Source organism: Ictalurus furcatus, chromosome 15 (genome assembly GCF_023375685.1).
Source record: "Ictalurus furcatus strain D&B chromosome 15, Billie_1.0, whole genome shotgun sequence".
NCBI classification, from domain to species: Eukaryota; Metazoa; Chordata; class Actinopteri; order Siluriformes; family Ictaluridae; genus Ictalurus; species Ictalurus furcatus.
The window spans coordinates 1,844,666-1,862,754 of NC_071269.1; the positions used below are offsets into that span (position 1 = coordinate 1,844,666).

The window sequence follows — 18,089 nt, forward strand, 5'->3', positions numbered from 1 at the left end:
TCTTTTGATGAACTGGAACACTGACTACACCCCTGGTCTCACCTAACATCAGTCCTGGACCTCACTAATGGTCTTGTGGCTGGATGAGCACAAATCCCCACGGCCATGTTCCAAAATCTAGTGGAACGTCTTCCCAAAAGAGTGGAGGTTATTATAAGAGCAAACGGGGACTAAATCTGGGTTGTGATGTTCAAAAAGCACGTGTGTAGGACGGTCAGGGGTCTACAAAGTTTTGGCCATATAGTGTAGCTCAATAATCCTGTTTCTTGCTAATTAGCCTAATTTTGTTAGTGTTAAACGGCCATGTAGTGTGCATAGATGCACATATTGGTGGAGCCTTTTTACTGTGTTGGAATGCAGAGGAAAGGAGATGGTAGCAGGCAGCAGGCATGGGCCAAATGAAACAATAAAGCGCAATGAAGAGCAGAGCTCGGAGGAGCTTAACACATCTGCCTCAAATACAGAGACAGACCCTGATTTACGTCCAGTAGCTGTGTCTAATTGCCTAATCCTAAAGTCCTGGTGGCCCACCATCCGTGCATTCTGACCGCAAGAACGTAATGAAGGAGTGTGGCTCAGCAACAGCAGCAGTAACAAATGCGCTGCAGGCTGGAAGTAGGACTGCCTTGGATGGAGAAAACAAAGCTGGATCCTTCACCCATCACAGCTCATCAAATGCCAAATTCATTGCGCAGTAACAATACTGAAGCTTGTCCAAGTGAGTCACTTGGCTAACCCTTGATACATGACCTCCATTAGTTCTGAAGGAAATTGCTCTGGCAATCCAGAATGTAAGGAAGGTATGTATGTAACCATAATTCTACTGAAGGACCACCAAGCCTCTGGGTCACTCCGGTTAAGGAGAATTTGAAAGGCTGAGTGTGACATAGAACGAACCTTCTGCAGACTACCCACATGAGGTCACAGTCACAAGTCAATATTTTTTGCTATTTTATACTCGGCAAGGAAACCAGCACAGAGGGGAAAAAGTCTGGCAGTCCGGGACGTAAGGAAGTATGAATTAAGAATCTTTATTTGCTGGGTTATACAAGTTCAGGATTATCAAGGTCAAAAGACTAGTAAGGTGCAGCCGGTAAAGTGACTGCAATTTTCCCAGCAGACTCATGGAAATGTATCCACAATATCCAAATGCATTAGTATAAGACAGAGTACAACAGCGAGCCTTTTTGCTTTTAGCCGCATGACTAAGAGGACTAACCTCACAATTTGTTTACTGTGTTGCATTTGTTCAAGAAACTACTGTTGAAAATTCTGGAAGCATACTCTACTTATTAATACTGATCCTCAATTGATCCAACATCTGAGTCATAGCATGATCTGTGCCAATGCTTGGGTGTGGAGAAAGATTATTTTAGAGTTCAAGAAGAGCTTTCTTAATTATATCACAAACTGGAAAGTAAAAGCCTCCTGGAAACACCGACCTGTTCATGAACATAGAGAGTGGTTTACAACCCCAAATTCCCCAAAAAGTTGGGACGCTGTGTAAACCCGTATGTTATTCACAATAGAACATAGAAAACATATCAAATGTTTAAACTGAGGAAATGGACCATTTTAAGTAACAAATAAGGTCATTCTGAATTTTAGTGTTACTTAAAAGAAACAGCTGGAGGTTAATCGGCAGCAGGTCAGTTACATGACTGGGTTTAAAAAGAGTATCTTAGAGAGGCGGAGTCTCTCAGAAGTAAAGATGGACAGAAGTTCACTAATCTGTGAAAAACGGCGTCTACAATTTGTGGAACATTTTCAGATTAATGTTCCTCAACGTAAAACTGCGAAGACTATGAATATCTCATCATCTACAGTACATAATATCATCAAAAGATTCAGAGAATCGGGAGAAATCTCTGTGCGCAAGGGACGAGGGTGAAAATCAATATCGCATGCCCGTGATCTTCGGATCCTCAGGCGGCACTGCATTAAAGACAGGCCTGATTCTTTAATGGAAATCACTGCATGGGCTCAGAAACACCTCCAGAACTCAGAACGTGCCATCCACAAATACTGGATAAAGCTTTATCATGCAAAGAAGAAACCATATGTGAACATGATCCAGAAACGCCGCCGTCTTCTCTGGACCAAAGCTCATTTAAAATGGACCGAGGCAAAGTGGAAAACTGTTCTGTGGTCAGACGAATCGAAATTCTTTTTGGAAACCATGGACGCCGCGTCCTCTAAACTGAAGAGGACTAAAGAGGAGAGGGACCATCCGGCTTTTTATCTTTGCTCAGTTCAAAAGCCTGCATGTCTGATGGTATGGAGGTGCATTAATGCCTATGGAATGGGCAGCTTGCACATCTGGAAATACACCATCAATGCTGAAAGGTATACACAGATTTTAGAGTAACATCTGCTTCCATCCAGATTCCATCCCATCTTCACTTCTGAGAGACTCTGCCTCTCTAAAATACTCTTTTTATACCCAATCATGTAACTGACCTGCTGCCAATTAACCTCATTAGTTGCAAAATCTTCCTCCAGCTGTTTCCGTTTAGTAACACTTACTTTTCCTTATTTTTTTCCCATAAAAATGGTCCATTTCCTCAGTTTAAACATTTGACATGTGTTCTATTGTGAATAACATACGGGTTTATAAGATTTACAAATCACTGCATTCTGTTTTATTTACATTTATTTATTACATTTATTGTACTTTTTTTTTTCTTCACACACACACACACACACACACACACACACACACACTCTACCTGCATGGTACTGATACAGAGGCTCCTGTGAATGACAAACTGACTGAGGGCAGCAGATCTCTTGTAGCTGTTTCGGCCATGCACCATGAGCAGTCTGCCCAAATGCTTAAACTGAGTCACTGAAAAATCAGCAGCGAGCGAGGCCTGCTTTCCCTCCTGACAAAATAAACACAAAGCATTTTAGTTTGCTTTTCCTCTCTTCGAAGAATGAAAGTAAATATATTTCATACACATGTAGAAACGCTATAAGATTGATCTCCGGCCTGAATGAAAATGATGAAGTTACCGAAATCATTCGGCCCAGAGAACTACAGACATTCAGGGAAAAATACAATCCCACATAAACCACTCCAATTTAATCTGGGTTGTCCTAGTGTTAGTCATGGGTGAGTCAATATCAGTTAACCAACTCATAATGTCTCATTTTCAGCATGTGGAAAGAGCGCTTGGCCCACCACAAAATTTGGCTCTGGCCAATTCTGTCTTCGCAGCGTCTGAAGTCCCTGTAGACTCAATATCGTAAAACGAAAAAAGCACACTTGAAACATTCCACCACCTACAAGCAGAGCGATGTTTCAACGATCCCATACCGTCAATGTCCTCACTGACAGACAACTCGGAGACAATCACAGACAAATATAGTCAGATGTATGACCGTTCGCACCGTTTCGTGGCTTCTACTTGCACAGTGCTTCCACAAATTACATACAGAGTATGAAGAGTGGGAAATGTTTGTCCAGATGTGTGTGTGTGTGTGTGTGTGTGTATAGAGTATGTGATAATGATGTGGTAAGCACACATGGTGAGATTGTTGCGGATGTGTGCGACAACGTGTTTGACAATGCAGGCGCGCAGGGACCCAGTGGCTCTTACTTTGCCGTCCACTCCCACGCCACAGTCAGCTTCCTGGATCATGCTGACATCATTTCCTCCGTCCCCTGAGAGAGATAGAGAGAGAGATAGCAGAGTTGGCTGTGCGACAGTCACAGCTGCTTTGACCAGTCCTGCTCAGATTGTTGTACTATTTCATAGTTATTATGTACTGAAAAACTAAAACAACGTATAACATGTATACAGCCATACGAGTCAATGTCGGGTGTTAATAAATGACACCATGACAGAATAGCACGCGTGATCAAAATATTCAGATATATTCTAAATGTTACACAAAGACTTCTCAAAACGACTGACATCTGAAAATGAAGGTTTCCGCTTTGACCCTCGTACATTTTCAAACACAATGCAAATTTGTCCCATTAACCTAACAAATATTTTCATTTCGTACACGCTGTATCTTCAAACGTACGAGGGTCGAATCAAAACTTTCATTTTGCACTGTTTATTGAGAATAAGTGTCACAAAAGTGTGGTTTTTTGCGACACAATCCTCATGTTGGAGATGGTGTTCCAGCTCTTAACAAGGGTCTGGATTCCTCTGGGAGAAAATCTGATTCAATTCTAATTTAGGTCACACTTGCAAGGTTTTCATTAGACTCACTCTCATACAACTGAGGGAAAATTTTTATTATATATATACATATTCATATATGTATATATATATATATAAAAAATAGACATTGATATAAGAATGCCAGAGGAAAGAAAAGTAATTTCTCAAGTCGTTTGAAAGGAAAACTGGAAATATGGTCTGTAAGCTGATTCTTGAAGGGTGCCAAAAATTCTAGAACGGACTATAAAATTTTGTATTATTATAAATTACAAGGAACATAGTTTTTGTGCCTCCACCATGTCCTGTATGTACTTTATGCCAGGTCAGGTTTGTCCAGCTCCATAACTAATCTCCAATCTGTGCTGGACTTAACCCTACCTACAAGGTCGGTCTCCCTGACCTTCACAAAATGTCTGCTAAATTAAAATATCATTCCGTGTCACAGCTCTACGATGGAGGAGTGCTGTTCTCAGTGACGGCACTGTACAATAGCGTACTCACCCACAGCGCACGTGAGCTTGCCTGTGCGCTCCTGCAGCAGCCGGACGATCTGAGCTTTCTGCGTCGGAGCACAGCGGCAGCACACCACAGCCGGGCACTGGCACGCCAGCTCCATAAACTCGTACTCGTAATACTTCAGGCATACCTGCAGGAACGATCTGTTTAACGTCTTCCTTACTGAAAACTAAATGAGTAACTAAGCCAAATAATTCATTAAGAAGACAGAAATATGATTTTTAGTTCATGCCACATTCCCTCGGTCTTATTTACACTGACACCAGTGTAGCTGTGCAGATGCCCCAGAAATCAGAAGGATCCCGAAGCACTGTTTTTTTGTGTAGCTGTTTCCAAATGAACATGATGATACGTGTGGTATCTATAAATGCACTGCTAAAAAAGTCCGAACAGACGACCCGAGTAACTGGGACAGAACATGAGGGTTAATATTGTTACCTTCAAAAAGCAATACAATGTTACGTGGCTTTTAGTTGGTCATCATCGTATTCTTTTATACCACAGCGCTGTGGAATGCTTGACTCTGATTATGTGTCATAATGTGTTGATACATGTTCTATAACAGCAACTCGGACAGTAGTTCAAGCTGCAAGGGTTGCAATCGAGGTCACAGGTTTACATACGCCTTGCGTGATCTGTAAAATGTTAAAAATAATAATAGTAATAATATGAGGGTTCACAGAAAATGCAAAAAAAAAAAAACGTTTTTTTTTTTTATTTAGTTTTGCCCTGAATAAACTATTTCACATAAGAGATATACATATAGTCCACAAGACACAATAATAACTGAATTTACACAAATGAACCAAAAAGTTTACACACGCTTGATTATTAATACTGTGTGTCGTTACCTGGACGATCAGCGACTGTGTTTATGTTTTGTGAGAGTTCTTCACGAGTCCCTTGTTTGTCCTGAGCAGTTAAACTGCCCACTGTTCTTCAGAACAGTCCTCCAGGTCCTGCACATTCTTTACTTTTCCACCATCTTCTGCATATTCCACCCCTTTTCCAACAGCGACTATATGATGTTGAGATCCAGCTTTCTACACTGAGGATGACCGAGGGACTCGTACACGACTATTACATAAGGTGCAAACGTTCACTGATGCTCAAGAAGGTAACACGATACGTTAAGAGCCAGGGGGGTGTAAACTTTTGAACAGGATGTTTGGAGTAAATTGTTATTATTTTGTCTTCTGGAAGACATGTAAATATCTTATGTAGCTTACGCTAGTACTAAATGGGGGGAAAAAAAAAAACAGACCTTTAAACAAAATAACAACAACAAAACACACCGATCATCCTGTTAAAAGTTTACACCCCCCCGGCTCTTAATGTAGTGTGTTGCCTTCTGTATGAATCCCTCAGTTGTCCTAAATATGAGAAGACGGATCTCGACATCATACAGCCAATGCTCGAAAGGGGTCAAATATGCAGAAGACCCTGGAAAAGCAAAGGATGTGCAGGACCTGGAGGATTTTTCTGAAGAACAGTGTATGTAAATATGTAAACATCTGTTCAGAGCAGCACTAAATAAAAAACGAAACGCAATTTTTACAATCCCTTTGATTTTTTTTTAAAATTAGTAACATTTTGCAGATTCTGCAAGGGGTATGTAAATTTATGACCTCAACTGTATATTAACGTGCGCTTTGTAATATGTCATCGTTTCTATAGTAACATCATAAACAGGGACATGTATGGCAGATGCGCCGCTCAAACACATAATGAAAAGCTGTGTGATTGTTTATACGGTGTTGTTCTGTGAGGAGATGTTTATTTAGCATTCGTGGAAGTGAGCGAGCGACTGTTTATAGCTGTTCTAACGTAAGCGATAATAGGACCTTGTCTCGCTGGACGTCCCATAAGATAAAACCTAACTATAAATGGTTAAAACTATGACATGCTGTGCTGGCATTAACACGTTTTTAATAATTGCAATCGTTTTAGAATTTCTGCGGCATAAGGCGAATAGAACGCTTCAGGATGTGACGTGAGATATTGGAAAATGATCAACTTCAAGTTGGTAACCGGCCCATGGTTGAATATTTTCCAATAACAGCATGCCCCTCCTGTTTCCCCCCTTACAAATGTCCCATGCTTTCTGACAGCTCTTTGTGTAACAGCCTACTACAATTGAAAGTGGTATCACATTATGACTGGCTGCGCATGAGGTTTACCTCAAGAGAGTCTCCTGATATTACCAGAGCGCAGTCGTGCTTCCTCCTGAAAGCGTTGAGCTCGAGGTGGGCCTCGCTGCGTGTGGTCACCTGCAAACACAGAGAAAAGTACAGTGTCAGCTATCTATTAAACGCACACTGTCTCACATTTACGCACGCACACAGTGATAGCGATCTAACCCAAATAAACTAGAGAGCTTAACCACACCAAACGCAGAAGAATACAACTGCTGACTTCAACTGTCAGCTCTGTTAAAGCCCATGGCCCAAACCAACTGCTTAACTGCCACACGGTCATGTCTGCCTGCTACGCTCGTGTGGAAGAGTTTCATAAAGGAAATGAGGCTCTATGCACGTTCGATCGAACTTAACAGATACGCCTAAGAGGTTAATTCCATTACAAAGGTGTCAGTTCGGGATTCAACTTCATAAAGGTCTGAGTAGAAACTGAACGACCGGAGGGATATAACATTTTATCGCCTCTCCTGAAAAACGGGGAAATGTTCAATACAGTGCAAGTACTGTACAGTACATGTGTTGTGTATTATAGTTAACAAAGCAGTCACATTGGCAACAAATCTAAGAAGGATTCGTGCACATCATTCTGCAGTTCTTGGGCAGAAGAGGATGTTTTCTAATCGAAGAGCGTACACACTTTGGTCGTGCATCTGTCAACTTCAAAACACATTGAGACTCTTGTCCAGATTTCATTTGTATACAAAGAGGAAGTTGCTCCAGATGCAGGGGCTCTCGGGCGCCCCAGCCCTCCGAGGGTGGCGCGATTGTTTTTAATGCTGTGCCAGACATTGTCTTCTTTTTCGGGTAAGGACAGCACTGCCTTAACCTAAGGGCCGAGACTCCCTCCGCTTTGGCAGCCATCCATAGGGAACGCACACACATATACACTTATGCAGGTACAAGGAAAGACGGAAACCTCTGCTCGACTCTCCTGAGGGAATATATCTAAGCTGAGTAACTATATCAGGATGGCAAAGGGTCATGAACTGAACAGCCTTGCCAAGGACTGTAACCCAGACACTTTCTGTCCATGAATAAAAATCACCATTTTAGCCACTATATAATATATAAGGAAACAACTCCGGTGCTTCTTTGTCTCTTCCCTTCTAGAAGTTTTTCCCTTCTGTTCACCACTGGTTGAAAGGGTTAACCCTTGTGCGTCAGTTAAAAAAACTTAATGTCCAAAGTATGTCCAAAAACTGTCATAAAAATATCATATATTAATACATTTTTCCACTTTCACTGACGTCAATTTTTTATTATTATTATTTTTTTTTTTACCAGCATCAGTTCTAATTATAATTACCAAACATTTGTTCATTTTCAGAATTGTAACCCTTTAAACGCTGGTTTGTTTAACGCTGCTCATGTAACATTACATCATTACAGAGCAGCTGAACACATGGCGGAAAGGTTATGAAGGGGAGGTTATCTGCCCTCTTCTGTATACATGAGCTCACAGACAGCCGTGTCTAGAGTCGTACTGACGGACAGGGGAAAATGGAACGCCGTACCTCTCGCCCTCGAGAGCAAGGCAATTATACTCAACTGGACTTCCTAACTGGCACCATCAGGACTCAAACATGTGATCTCAAAAAAAAAAGAAATCAAAAGTCCCCGTGTTTTAAAACTGGTGCAGGACTTTTAAACACACACTGCTACTTAATGGTTGTCCCTTTATATAAAAGATAGTGTGGAATAATGTGTGTAGTTATGCAGTGATCTAAAGGAGAAAACACTTACAGGCCTAAAGACGTGGACGTCCTGATTACGGGTCACCAAGTGGGCGTTCTTGGCCGTGCAAGTGGCTGTCTCCAGTTTGTCTCCCGTCAGCATCCACACCTTTACAAACAGCAACAGATTTAAATGTTGTTCAGCGTTACACAGTGACATCTAAACGTACATCCAACTCATACTTCTGTGAGAACAGCATCCACCATGGTACATGATTTTTAAACTGTACGTATCTTTGTATTCCAGGGTTTACTGAGTAGGTGGGGCTTAAAGAGGCATTTTCGCTGCCTGACTGACACACTGATCGCTTAGGGTTTTTATACACTAGGTGGAGGTGTACAAATTACACACTGACTAGCCAATTATTAAACTCCTTGGAGCAAAATGTAGAGCAAGAGAGTAGCTTATAGGCTATACATAACTTCATGATGTATCAAAGGTACAAGCAGCATATCATACTGAAACCTTACCAAGCTATCATTTCGGAAAGATCAATCTACTGTAATAAAATGATCAAATACACAATAAAGACAGAACTATCGGTATCGGTATCGGCCGATATTACTCTGAATAATCGGTTATCGGTGAGAAATTGTGTATCGGTGCATCTCTACTATTTATACATATTTAACTATTGAAACCCCAAATATTTATTTGCTCTTTAATTAACTGTCAAATGAAGGAAAACCACCGAGAAATATTTATTTGAAAAACAATTAAAACCATCTATAAAAATCGCCTATACTTGGAGAGGGAGTAGCAAAGAACTCCATTTGCACATATTTTTTTTTTTTATCCTCATCCATCTTTCAACACATTACACACCTGTACTCAATCGAACTCTGCTTCTTCACCAAACATTGTCTCCTCTATAATGCTCGACCATTATCCCCACACTCTTTAATGTTCCACTCAGCTTCCTGACACATCTCACCGCCTTTAATCAGGCATCAAGCAGCTCTGTGCATCGAAGGTGCAATATTTATTTATTTATATATACACACTGGTCATGATGGCCTGCTTGTTTGTGTGTAAATGGGCCTCTTATGGGTCAGAGACACACCCTAATGCCCCTTCACTCCACCCAACCGTCTTAGTTTGGTGTTAACTGGTTAAAAAAAATGGTGTTAAACACCAAGCACAGCCGGTAAGCAAAAAATAAATAAATAAAGAAATCCTGTGCTTCAAAAAAAAAGAAATCAGTTATGACAGAGTACGGGAGTAATTTATTAATTCTGAAGGTTATTAAGCTGGACGCAGAGATAGCGACGTTCCTTCTGGTGAGGTATGTAGATGCAATCTGTATAAAACATTAAACTGTTAATGAATGAAGTAGATACATCTTTTTTTTCCCCATTACAAAGCAAAACAGGACAGCGAAGGGACTCTTAAATCACTATGAGCCGAACTAACTCTAGTTAGAGTGCTAACTCCGGGCCTGGAGGTTTGTGTCCATGGGCGTGAAAAATAATTCACATCTTATTCGCCTCCGCCACTTTAACTGTAAGAGACTTAATCTTGACGAATTTTGACAAATCTTGCCTAACACACCTAGAACACCCATCCCAAACACTTTCCTGGACAGTTTGCTTTGGTTAGTTTGTAGTGCACTTGACTACCTGGTCTAGTTTTGTTTACTTTCTACGACTGGAATTTCTATAAACACCTGCACCAAGAGAAATCCTTTGTACGACCAACGACAAACTACAGAATTTTTGGCACCCTACAATGGAATGGCCAAAAAGTCGATCGTCTAATATAAACATTACGCACTATTATTCAAATTTTCCACTCACACATCTAGAATAACTGCATATTTCAGGGGTTTTTTTTTTTCTTCATATTTCAAGCGTAACTAATCGAGGTCTAATATCCTTTCGACCATAGAATGACCAGTGAAATCAAAATCGACAATGAAATTGGTGCAGGATCACAAAATCAATATTTTCCAACAGCCATCTCTGTCTGCAGATTAAATAACGTTGAACACCTGTGGTGTGAATTAAAGAGGACGGCACACATGCACGGAAGAGTGTCCTCAAGTGTTCTCCAACTATGTGAGACATAACAGGAAAAGGGCTGAGTGCTGTTGATGTGCAGTATATTCAGGGTACATTCATTTTGAAAACAACTTTTTGCAGGAAAAAAAAAAAAGAACGAATATTGTGTTAAAATAAAGCTATCCCCTATATTTTAGACTCACTTAAAAGCGCTTACTGTACGATTTATATATTCAATTTCTAGAAGGGTGCCAATAATTCTAGACACTGACTGTACACCCTGTACTACATAAAGCGTCTGAACCTGACTAACAGAACTTGGCCGAGTGTTGGAAGTAAACAGTAAATGTTAGGTAAACAGAAGTGTCTCACTTTAATGCCAGCATTGCGCAGGATCTCCAGCGTCGGCCGCACATCAGCCTGTAGCTGGTCCTCCACCCCGGTCAGACACAGCAGCTCCATCTCCATCTCCAGACTCTCGAGGACCGTGGCCACCTTAAGCGAGCGGTCGTGGACGCTCAACTTGGCCTGGACGTAGCGCGCCTACAGGACACAAACACGTTCGGACATGTCTTATCTGACAAAACATCACGTCTTTGCGTTGCCCGTGCGTGCTCGAACGTTACGCAAAATAGGTTTCGGTGCAAAAGTCTTAGTCACATTATTTCTTTCTTTTTTTCTAATCCAAACTTTGTTATAGATTTTCTTATTTTACGTCCTCTACATTATCCAGTCAGTACAAAAAAAAAACATTTTAGATTCCCAAACATTAGTTTTCCAGCACAAAATTAAATGCTACAGAAAAGTGTTTGTATGTCAGTAAAGAAAGCAGGATATTACGTAAGAGAGCACTTTTCAGACAAAAAACACAATGAAGGCTGCTGTTTTGCTGCAAAAAATAAGAAACAAGTGCGACAGTCTCCAGAAGAACCGTGTCTGGTTCTGCAAGAAGCTCAATAACATTTACAGACTGCTATTTTTACTTTGAATTTTATCATATGAAATATTGACTTTTTATTTTTTTATTTTTTTAAATGTAGAAACATTTCATTGTTTTGAAGGCATCATTCCTCTACAGTATTTCTTTGCATGTGCCTAAAACTTCTACACAGCACTGTATGTGCAGGTCATCTCGTATCACTTCAAATGTTTTTGACATGAAATAAAATAAAAAAAATGAACAAAATTGACCTAAAATTTTGAATTACATTTAAATTACAGAAATGAATAAGAAACTATCAAATCTAACAACTATTAAGACCTTTCCTTTCATAAGCTGGTACTTTTAAAGGATCTACAGACACCCTTTCAGTAGCAAACATTCCGTGCAATTCAACATTCCGGATGTTAATATTACAGTACAGTACAGTTTGTGAATTTTCTATATATCTGCATGTGACCTAAAACATCATCAGATTTTCACAACAGTAAGGTGTGCATGGCAGGGTCGCAAGGTGAAAGCCACTGCTCTCCAAAAGAAACATTGCTGCCCTTCAGCAGTTTGATAAAGATCACGGAAGGCTGTTGGGAAAATGTTTTGTTGATGGATGAGAACAAAATAGAGCTTTTTTTGGTTTAAATGAGAAGCGTTATGCTTGGAGAAAGGAAAACACTACATTCCAGAATAAAAAGCTGATCTCATCTGTGAAACATGCTGGTGGTAGTATCAGGGTTTGGGGCAGTTTTGCTGCATCTGGGTCAGGACGGCTCGCCATCGTTGATGGAAAAATGAATTCTGAATTATACCAGCGAACTTTAAAGGAAAATGTCAGTCAAAAAAATCAGTCCATGAACTGAATCTGAAGAGAAAGTGGGTCATGCAGCAAGACAACGACCCTAAACACACGAGTCATTCTACCAAAGAACGGTTAAAGAAGAATAAAGTGAATGTTTTGGAACGGCCGAGTCAAAGTCCTGACTTTAATCCAATAGAAATGTTGTGGAAGGACCTGAAGCAAGCAGTTCATGTGAGGAAACCCACCAATATCCCAGAGCTGAAACTGTTCTGTACTGAGGAACGGGATAAAACTCCTCCAAGCAACAGTTATCGGAAACGTTTATCTGCACAAGCGGGTCACACCAGATACTGAAAGCGAAGGTTCACATACTTTTGCCACTCACAGATATGTAACATTGGATCCTTTTTGCTCAATAAGTAAGTGACCAAGTATAATATTTTTGTCTCATTTGTTTAACTGGGTTCTCTTTATCTACTTTGAGGACTTGTCTGATGATGTTTTAGGTCATATTTATTCTATGCAGAAATAGAGAAAACTCTAAAAGGTTCACAAACTTTCAAGCACCACTGTATATATTGGCAGCTACTTCACAATAACATTCCGTGAAGGAATACAACACAGACGCGACATGCGTTGATACGCACGTCTATACACAAAATGTCACCCTACAATGCCAGATAGTGATTACTTAAAAGCTAGTGGTTTGACGCAGGTTGAGTGTGAGAAATCTACGGGCATCCGTAGCTATAAATAAGTAATTCCACAACATGGAAAGAACCAGATTGTTTGTTTTGAAGTTGGCTACACGCTTAAACTCAGCCCACGAATGATCCTATAAATCAAGCAAATATGTCCAGTGCCATAATATGCGGCCGCCAAATGCCAAATTGCAGCGTGGAGGGCGTAGCCCTTAACCAGTGAATGAGATAAAGGCAACACAATGTGTGCGTGAGTCACACAGGAACACACTCTCACTTGGTGAGTCACACACACACTGAGTCATCGCCGCCCACCAGCTCACACACAATTATACACTCGAGCAGTTAGAAAGGGGGTTAGAAAGTCTTGTGTGTGTGGGCGGGTCTCTCTCTCTCTCTCTCTCTCTCTCTCTCTCTCTCTCTCTCTCTCTCTGTGTGTGTGAGTGTGTACACACATGTGTATAAGCTGGGCAACCAATACTATGACATTTTGGGGCAATCCCTATGGAAAACTTGTTGCTGTGTCTCTTGTTTTGAAACTGTTATTGATGTTGTAACGGTTCCTCAGCAACTTGCACAGATATCTAAAGTTAAATCTGCACCTGGATATTCTGGCTAGGAAAATTTAAATAATAATAATAATAACAATACTAATAATACTAGGAGACACAGGTTCGGAGCTCAGATACCAGCACTCTTTTCCATAGGTGCTCGTGTTATTGCGCCCATAACTCCTGCTTCAGTTAGCAGCCCATATATTATAAACTCGATGTCTCCCTGATGTCTTTCCCAAATGTTTCAGTATGGATTACTCTGGAAATAAACATTAAGGTCAGCTGAGGTGTGTGTTATTTGAGAGTCAAATCACAGTCAGGCAACCGTATCGAGCTTCAACAGTCTGAGCACTCCCTTTGTTTTCCCATACTGTGATGATAAATCTGAATGAGATCTTGATCTATGTAGTCTTTCCTAAACTACTAATATATCCTTTTTGCAATCTGGACTATTTTACAGTATGCCAATCCTTTAACAGTTCTTTTAATTACGTCCATAGTCACAAGCTGTTATTTGTCTCAATATGTCGCATCTTAAATACGACTCACCTCAAAATCCTGATACTGCTCCTCTGTCAGAGATTTCTTAGCCACCACGAGGACTCGCAGCCCCTCACGGGCCATGTTCCCACACTGCCAGACAGTAAGAATGAATAAAAAAATAAAATACAAATAAAAACAGTATTGTATTTGTAAAAACAGTAAAGTATTTGTATTTTAGACCACAGCATGGTTGAATTATCAAATGTTCTATAACAGCACGGCTCTGACGGTATTTAAATCAAATTACAAAATTGAACAGTACTGACCGTACCACGAAAATGTACTGTACTTTTTTTTTTAATGAAATAAATATATATTAACTATTAATAAATATTAAAGTAAATAAAAGACATACATCCAAACTGAACCAAAAAGTAACACTCCAAAAAACTAATAAAAATAGAGACATCCAAAACGAATCAAAAAACACTTTAAATAACACAACAAAATTTCAGTGATTGTTTTTATTTCGCCTCTAGAGGCCGCTCTCGTACTGTATAATGACAGCGGACCTTTCTCGGCCGCTCCCGCAACAACGCGAAAAGAGAAAAACTATCGATGGTGATTTTTGCCAATTAATCAGCAAACCCCATCAATCAGTCAACATTTATACGTATAATCCTGATTCCGAAAAAGTTGGGACAGTATGGTAAATGCAAAAAAAAAAAAAACTAACAAAAAGAGCCACTATAGACACCAGTTAGTTAAGCTTAGCAAGTGGAATTTTCCCCCATTCATCCATTATGCATTCCTTCAGCTGCACAACTGTACAGGACCTTCAATGCCTTATTTTGCGCTTCATAACGCGCCACACGTTCTCAATCGGAGACGGGTCAGGACTGCAGCAGGTCATGTTAGCACCCGCACTCTCTGCTTACGCAACCATGCGCTTGTAATCCCAGCAGAATGTGGTTTGGCGTTGTCCTGCTCTGGATGGCTGCGTATGTTGCTACAAAATGTGTACATATCTTTCTGTATTAATGCTGCCCTCACAGGTGTGTGAGTTACCCCTGCCATGGGCACTGACACACCCACATACCATGAGAGACGCTGGCTTTTGTACCTTTGGGGACGGTCCTTTTCCTCTTTGGCCCGGAGAACACGATGGCTGTTTTGTCCAAAAACTATTTGAAATGTCGTCTCGTCGGACCTCAAAACACGATTCCACTGTGCTACTGTCAACAGTTTACCAAAGTATTCCCGAGCCAATATCAGGATCTCCATTACAGACTCATGACGGTTTATAAAACAGGGACGTCTGAGGGATCGGAGACCACACGCATTCAGAAGTGGTTTTCGGCCTCGCCCTTTACGCGCCGAGATTTGACCTTGAATCTTTTAATTATATTGCGCACTGTAGAAGGTAAAATGCCCAAAATCCTACCGATTTGTCTTTGGGGAATATTGTTCTCAACGTGTTATCTGTTGTCAGATTGCCGAGCCTTGACCCATCCTTGCTCTTGAAGGACTAGGCCTTTTTGAAGGCTCCTTATATACTATGATTAGACGACTGCCTCGCCTGTTTCACATCACCTTCTTATTTCAACTTCTCACATCGCTATTAGTCTTAAACTGCCCCTGTCCCAACTTTTTTGGAAAAAGTGTTGCATGAATCAATTTCAAAATAAAAGTTTATCTTCAAAAAAACCCAAAAAACTATACAGCTGACTACATAAAACATCAAATTCCTTGTCTTTGATACGTTTTTGATTTAAATACGAGTCAAAGTCCATTTACGAATCACTCCTCTTTGCTTTTATTAGCATTTCCCATACTGTCCCAACTTTTTCGGATTTGGGGTTGTAACTATGAATGTAAAAACTAAAAACACAACGTATTGCTCATTAATAAATTAACCTTGCAGTCGGTGGGAAACTGCCGTGGTATCAGAGGAATAAAACACGTAAACAGATCAAATGCGGTTACAGGAAAACAATCGACTTCAGGCTGGGAACAGTCACACGGCTTTGCCTCGAGCTGCATCCCACCACTGTGTGCTGTATTATTTTACTGATTTATGAGCAAGAAAAAGTTCAAATACCTCCTCTTCCAACCAGTCGTTGTATTGTACTATTCCAGACATCACGACATCAGCTCCTTTCATATAAAATGTGATCTCTCCAGTAGTCTCATCCTGCAATGAGACATACAAAGTGTCTGTGATGATCAAATATCTACCTGGTTACCGCATCATGCTTTATCTCAATAAAACGAATATTATATACTTAAATTTAGAATACTGAAGTGGCTGAATCGTATCCTTTTTCTTTCCACGATCAGCAAGCACGACATTCGTTTTTTTTTCCTGATAATAAAAGGAGTTTTTTTTTTCCGTAGCGAAGGAAATTGCCTTTAAGAGCTTAGTTTAAAGCTACAGTGATAACGACGATGATGATGATGATGATGAATTACAAACATAATACATATGTGTGCATGTTGTTTTTCACCCCACAGCAAGAAAGATTTGCTTTGCATGTTCTCAAAGAGTCCTTGGAGGTGTTTGAACGGATATCAAAAGGAAACCCCCATTAATTTCTAGTTTCCTCAAGTACACTAATATAGGCTCCCGTCCAAGCCAGCAACAATAGTGAGCCATTCCCGTCTGGAGAGACTTAGTCATCAGGTTCAGAGGAGGGGAACTGCTTTCTCAGATCACCCCTAGCCAAAACAAATAACACGGTGTGGCTGTCCTCTTAGTGAAATTCCCAAAAGAAACATGGCAGACATGTGGTTTGAGTGAGTCTTCTGAAAAATATTCAGCAATCTGTGCTTCTCGAGTTGTGTTAACTAGTGAAATGACCGGCTTTGATAGGAGATACTTACACGCACTATGATTCCCATGCGCTTGCTCTCGTAGGTGAAAGGGAAAATCTGCAGGATGGTGAAATTGAGGATTTGACCACTAGGGGTCCTCAGCTGCATAGAGGACTGATCTCTTCCCACCAGAGTCAGTCCAACACTCTCAGTCCACTGTACCAGTGACACCTAGCACATGAGAGAGGAAGACAAGGAGAAACCTAGTCAGCATTTCAGCTTTTAAATAACTAGTGTGTCATTACGTTTGTCTCCGAAGGCTTCCGGGGATCTCGGTGCATTTGAAATGCTTAGTAGTAATTCAGGAAAGAGAACAGATTTGTATAGCTTGATGTTTCGCTATGCAGTAATCAGGCCTAATTTGTTGAACGGACAAAAAAAAATTAATTAAGTCTAAATTTAGTCTATAAAAAGCTTTGAATTTTGTCTAGAAAAAAAAAAAACGCAGGATTTACATTAAAAAAAAACCCAACTAAACTTAGTTTAGAAAAAAAAATTCAGGGATTAATTCCAGAGAACCATAACTGAATTTAAAACTGAATTTAGTCAAAATGTTGTTGCTGCTGTTGTTGTTGAGGTTCTTCGGCTGCTCCCGTTAGGGGTCGCCACATCAGATCATCTATGTGATCCGTATACTTGATTCGGCACAGGTTTTTTTTTTTTTTTTAACTCCGGATGTCCTTCCTGATCCAACCCTCCCATTTTATCCAGGCTTGGGACCGACACTGGGAGTGCACTGGCACTGAATGGCTGTCAGTCAAAACCCTGAATGGCTGGATTGGTTCCCTGCCCAGCAATCCCATCCGGGCTGCGGCGGTGAGAACGCAAGATCCTCGCCGTTGGACCATGAGGGGAAGAATTTATTCTCAATTTAATGTAGAAAAACTGAATTTAAAAAAAAACAACTAAATATTAGTCTACATTTAATCGTGGAAAAAAGCCAGAATTTAGTATAAAAAGCTGAGTTTGGTCTGAATTTAGTTTAGAAAAAAATGTATTTATTCTAAACGTACTCTAAAAAGTATTCAGAATTTGGTCTAGAAAATACCTGAATTGAGTTTAGTGAATTTAATTTAGACACAGATAATTTAGTATGAAATTAGCTTGAATTTAGT

At 40.3% G+C, this 18,089-nt stretch overlaps 1 protein-coding gene across 3 annotated transcripts in view; it reads right to left on the reverse strand.

Annotated features, from left to right (window-relative positions):
• The window catches only part of LOC128619081 (probable phospholipid-transporting ATPase IIA), a 56,480-nt gene that overhangs the window by 16,238 nt on the left and 22,153 nt on the right, over window positions 1–18,089 (reverse strand). For all 3 annotated transcript variants that reach the window (XM_053642960.1, XM_053642961.1, XM_053642959.1), the window contains exons 15-23: window positions 16,984–17,145; window positions 16,202–16,294; window positions 14,167–14,250; window positions 10,999–11,169; window positions 8,636–8,734; window positions 6,875–6,964; window positions 4,680–4,824; window positions 3,603–3,667; window positions 2,730–2,885 (exon numbers count right to left, since the gene is read on the reverse strand). In XM_053642960.1, the coding sequence (XP_053498935.1) occupies window positions 2,730–2,885; window positions 3,603–3,667; window positions 4,680–4,824; window positions 6,875–6,964; window positions 8,636–8,734; window positions 10,999–11,169; window positions 14,167–14,250; window positions 16,202–16,294; window positions 16,984–17,145 (1,065 nt within the window). The remainder of the gene's footprint in view (window positions 1–2,729; window positions 2,886–3,602; window positions 3,668–4,679; window positions 4,825–6,874; window positions 6,965–8,635; window positions 8,735–10,998; window positions 11,170–14,166; window positions 14,251–16,201; window positions 16,295–16,983; window positions 17,146–18,089) is intronic.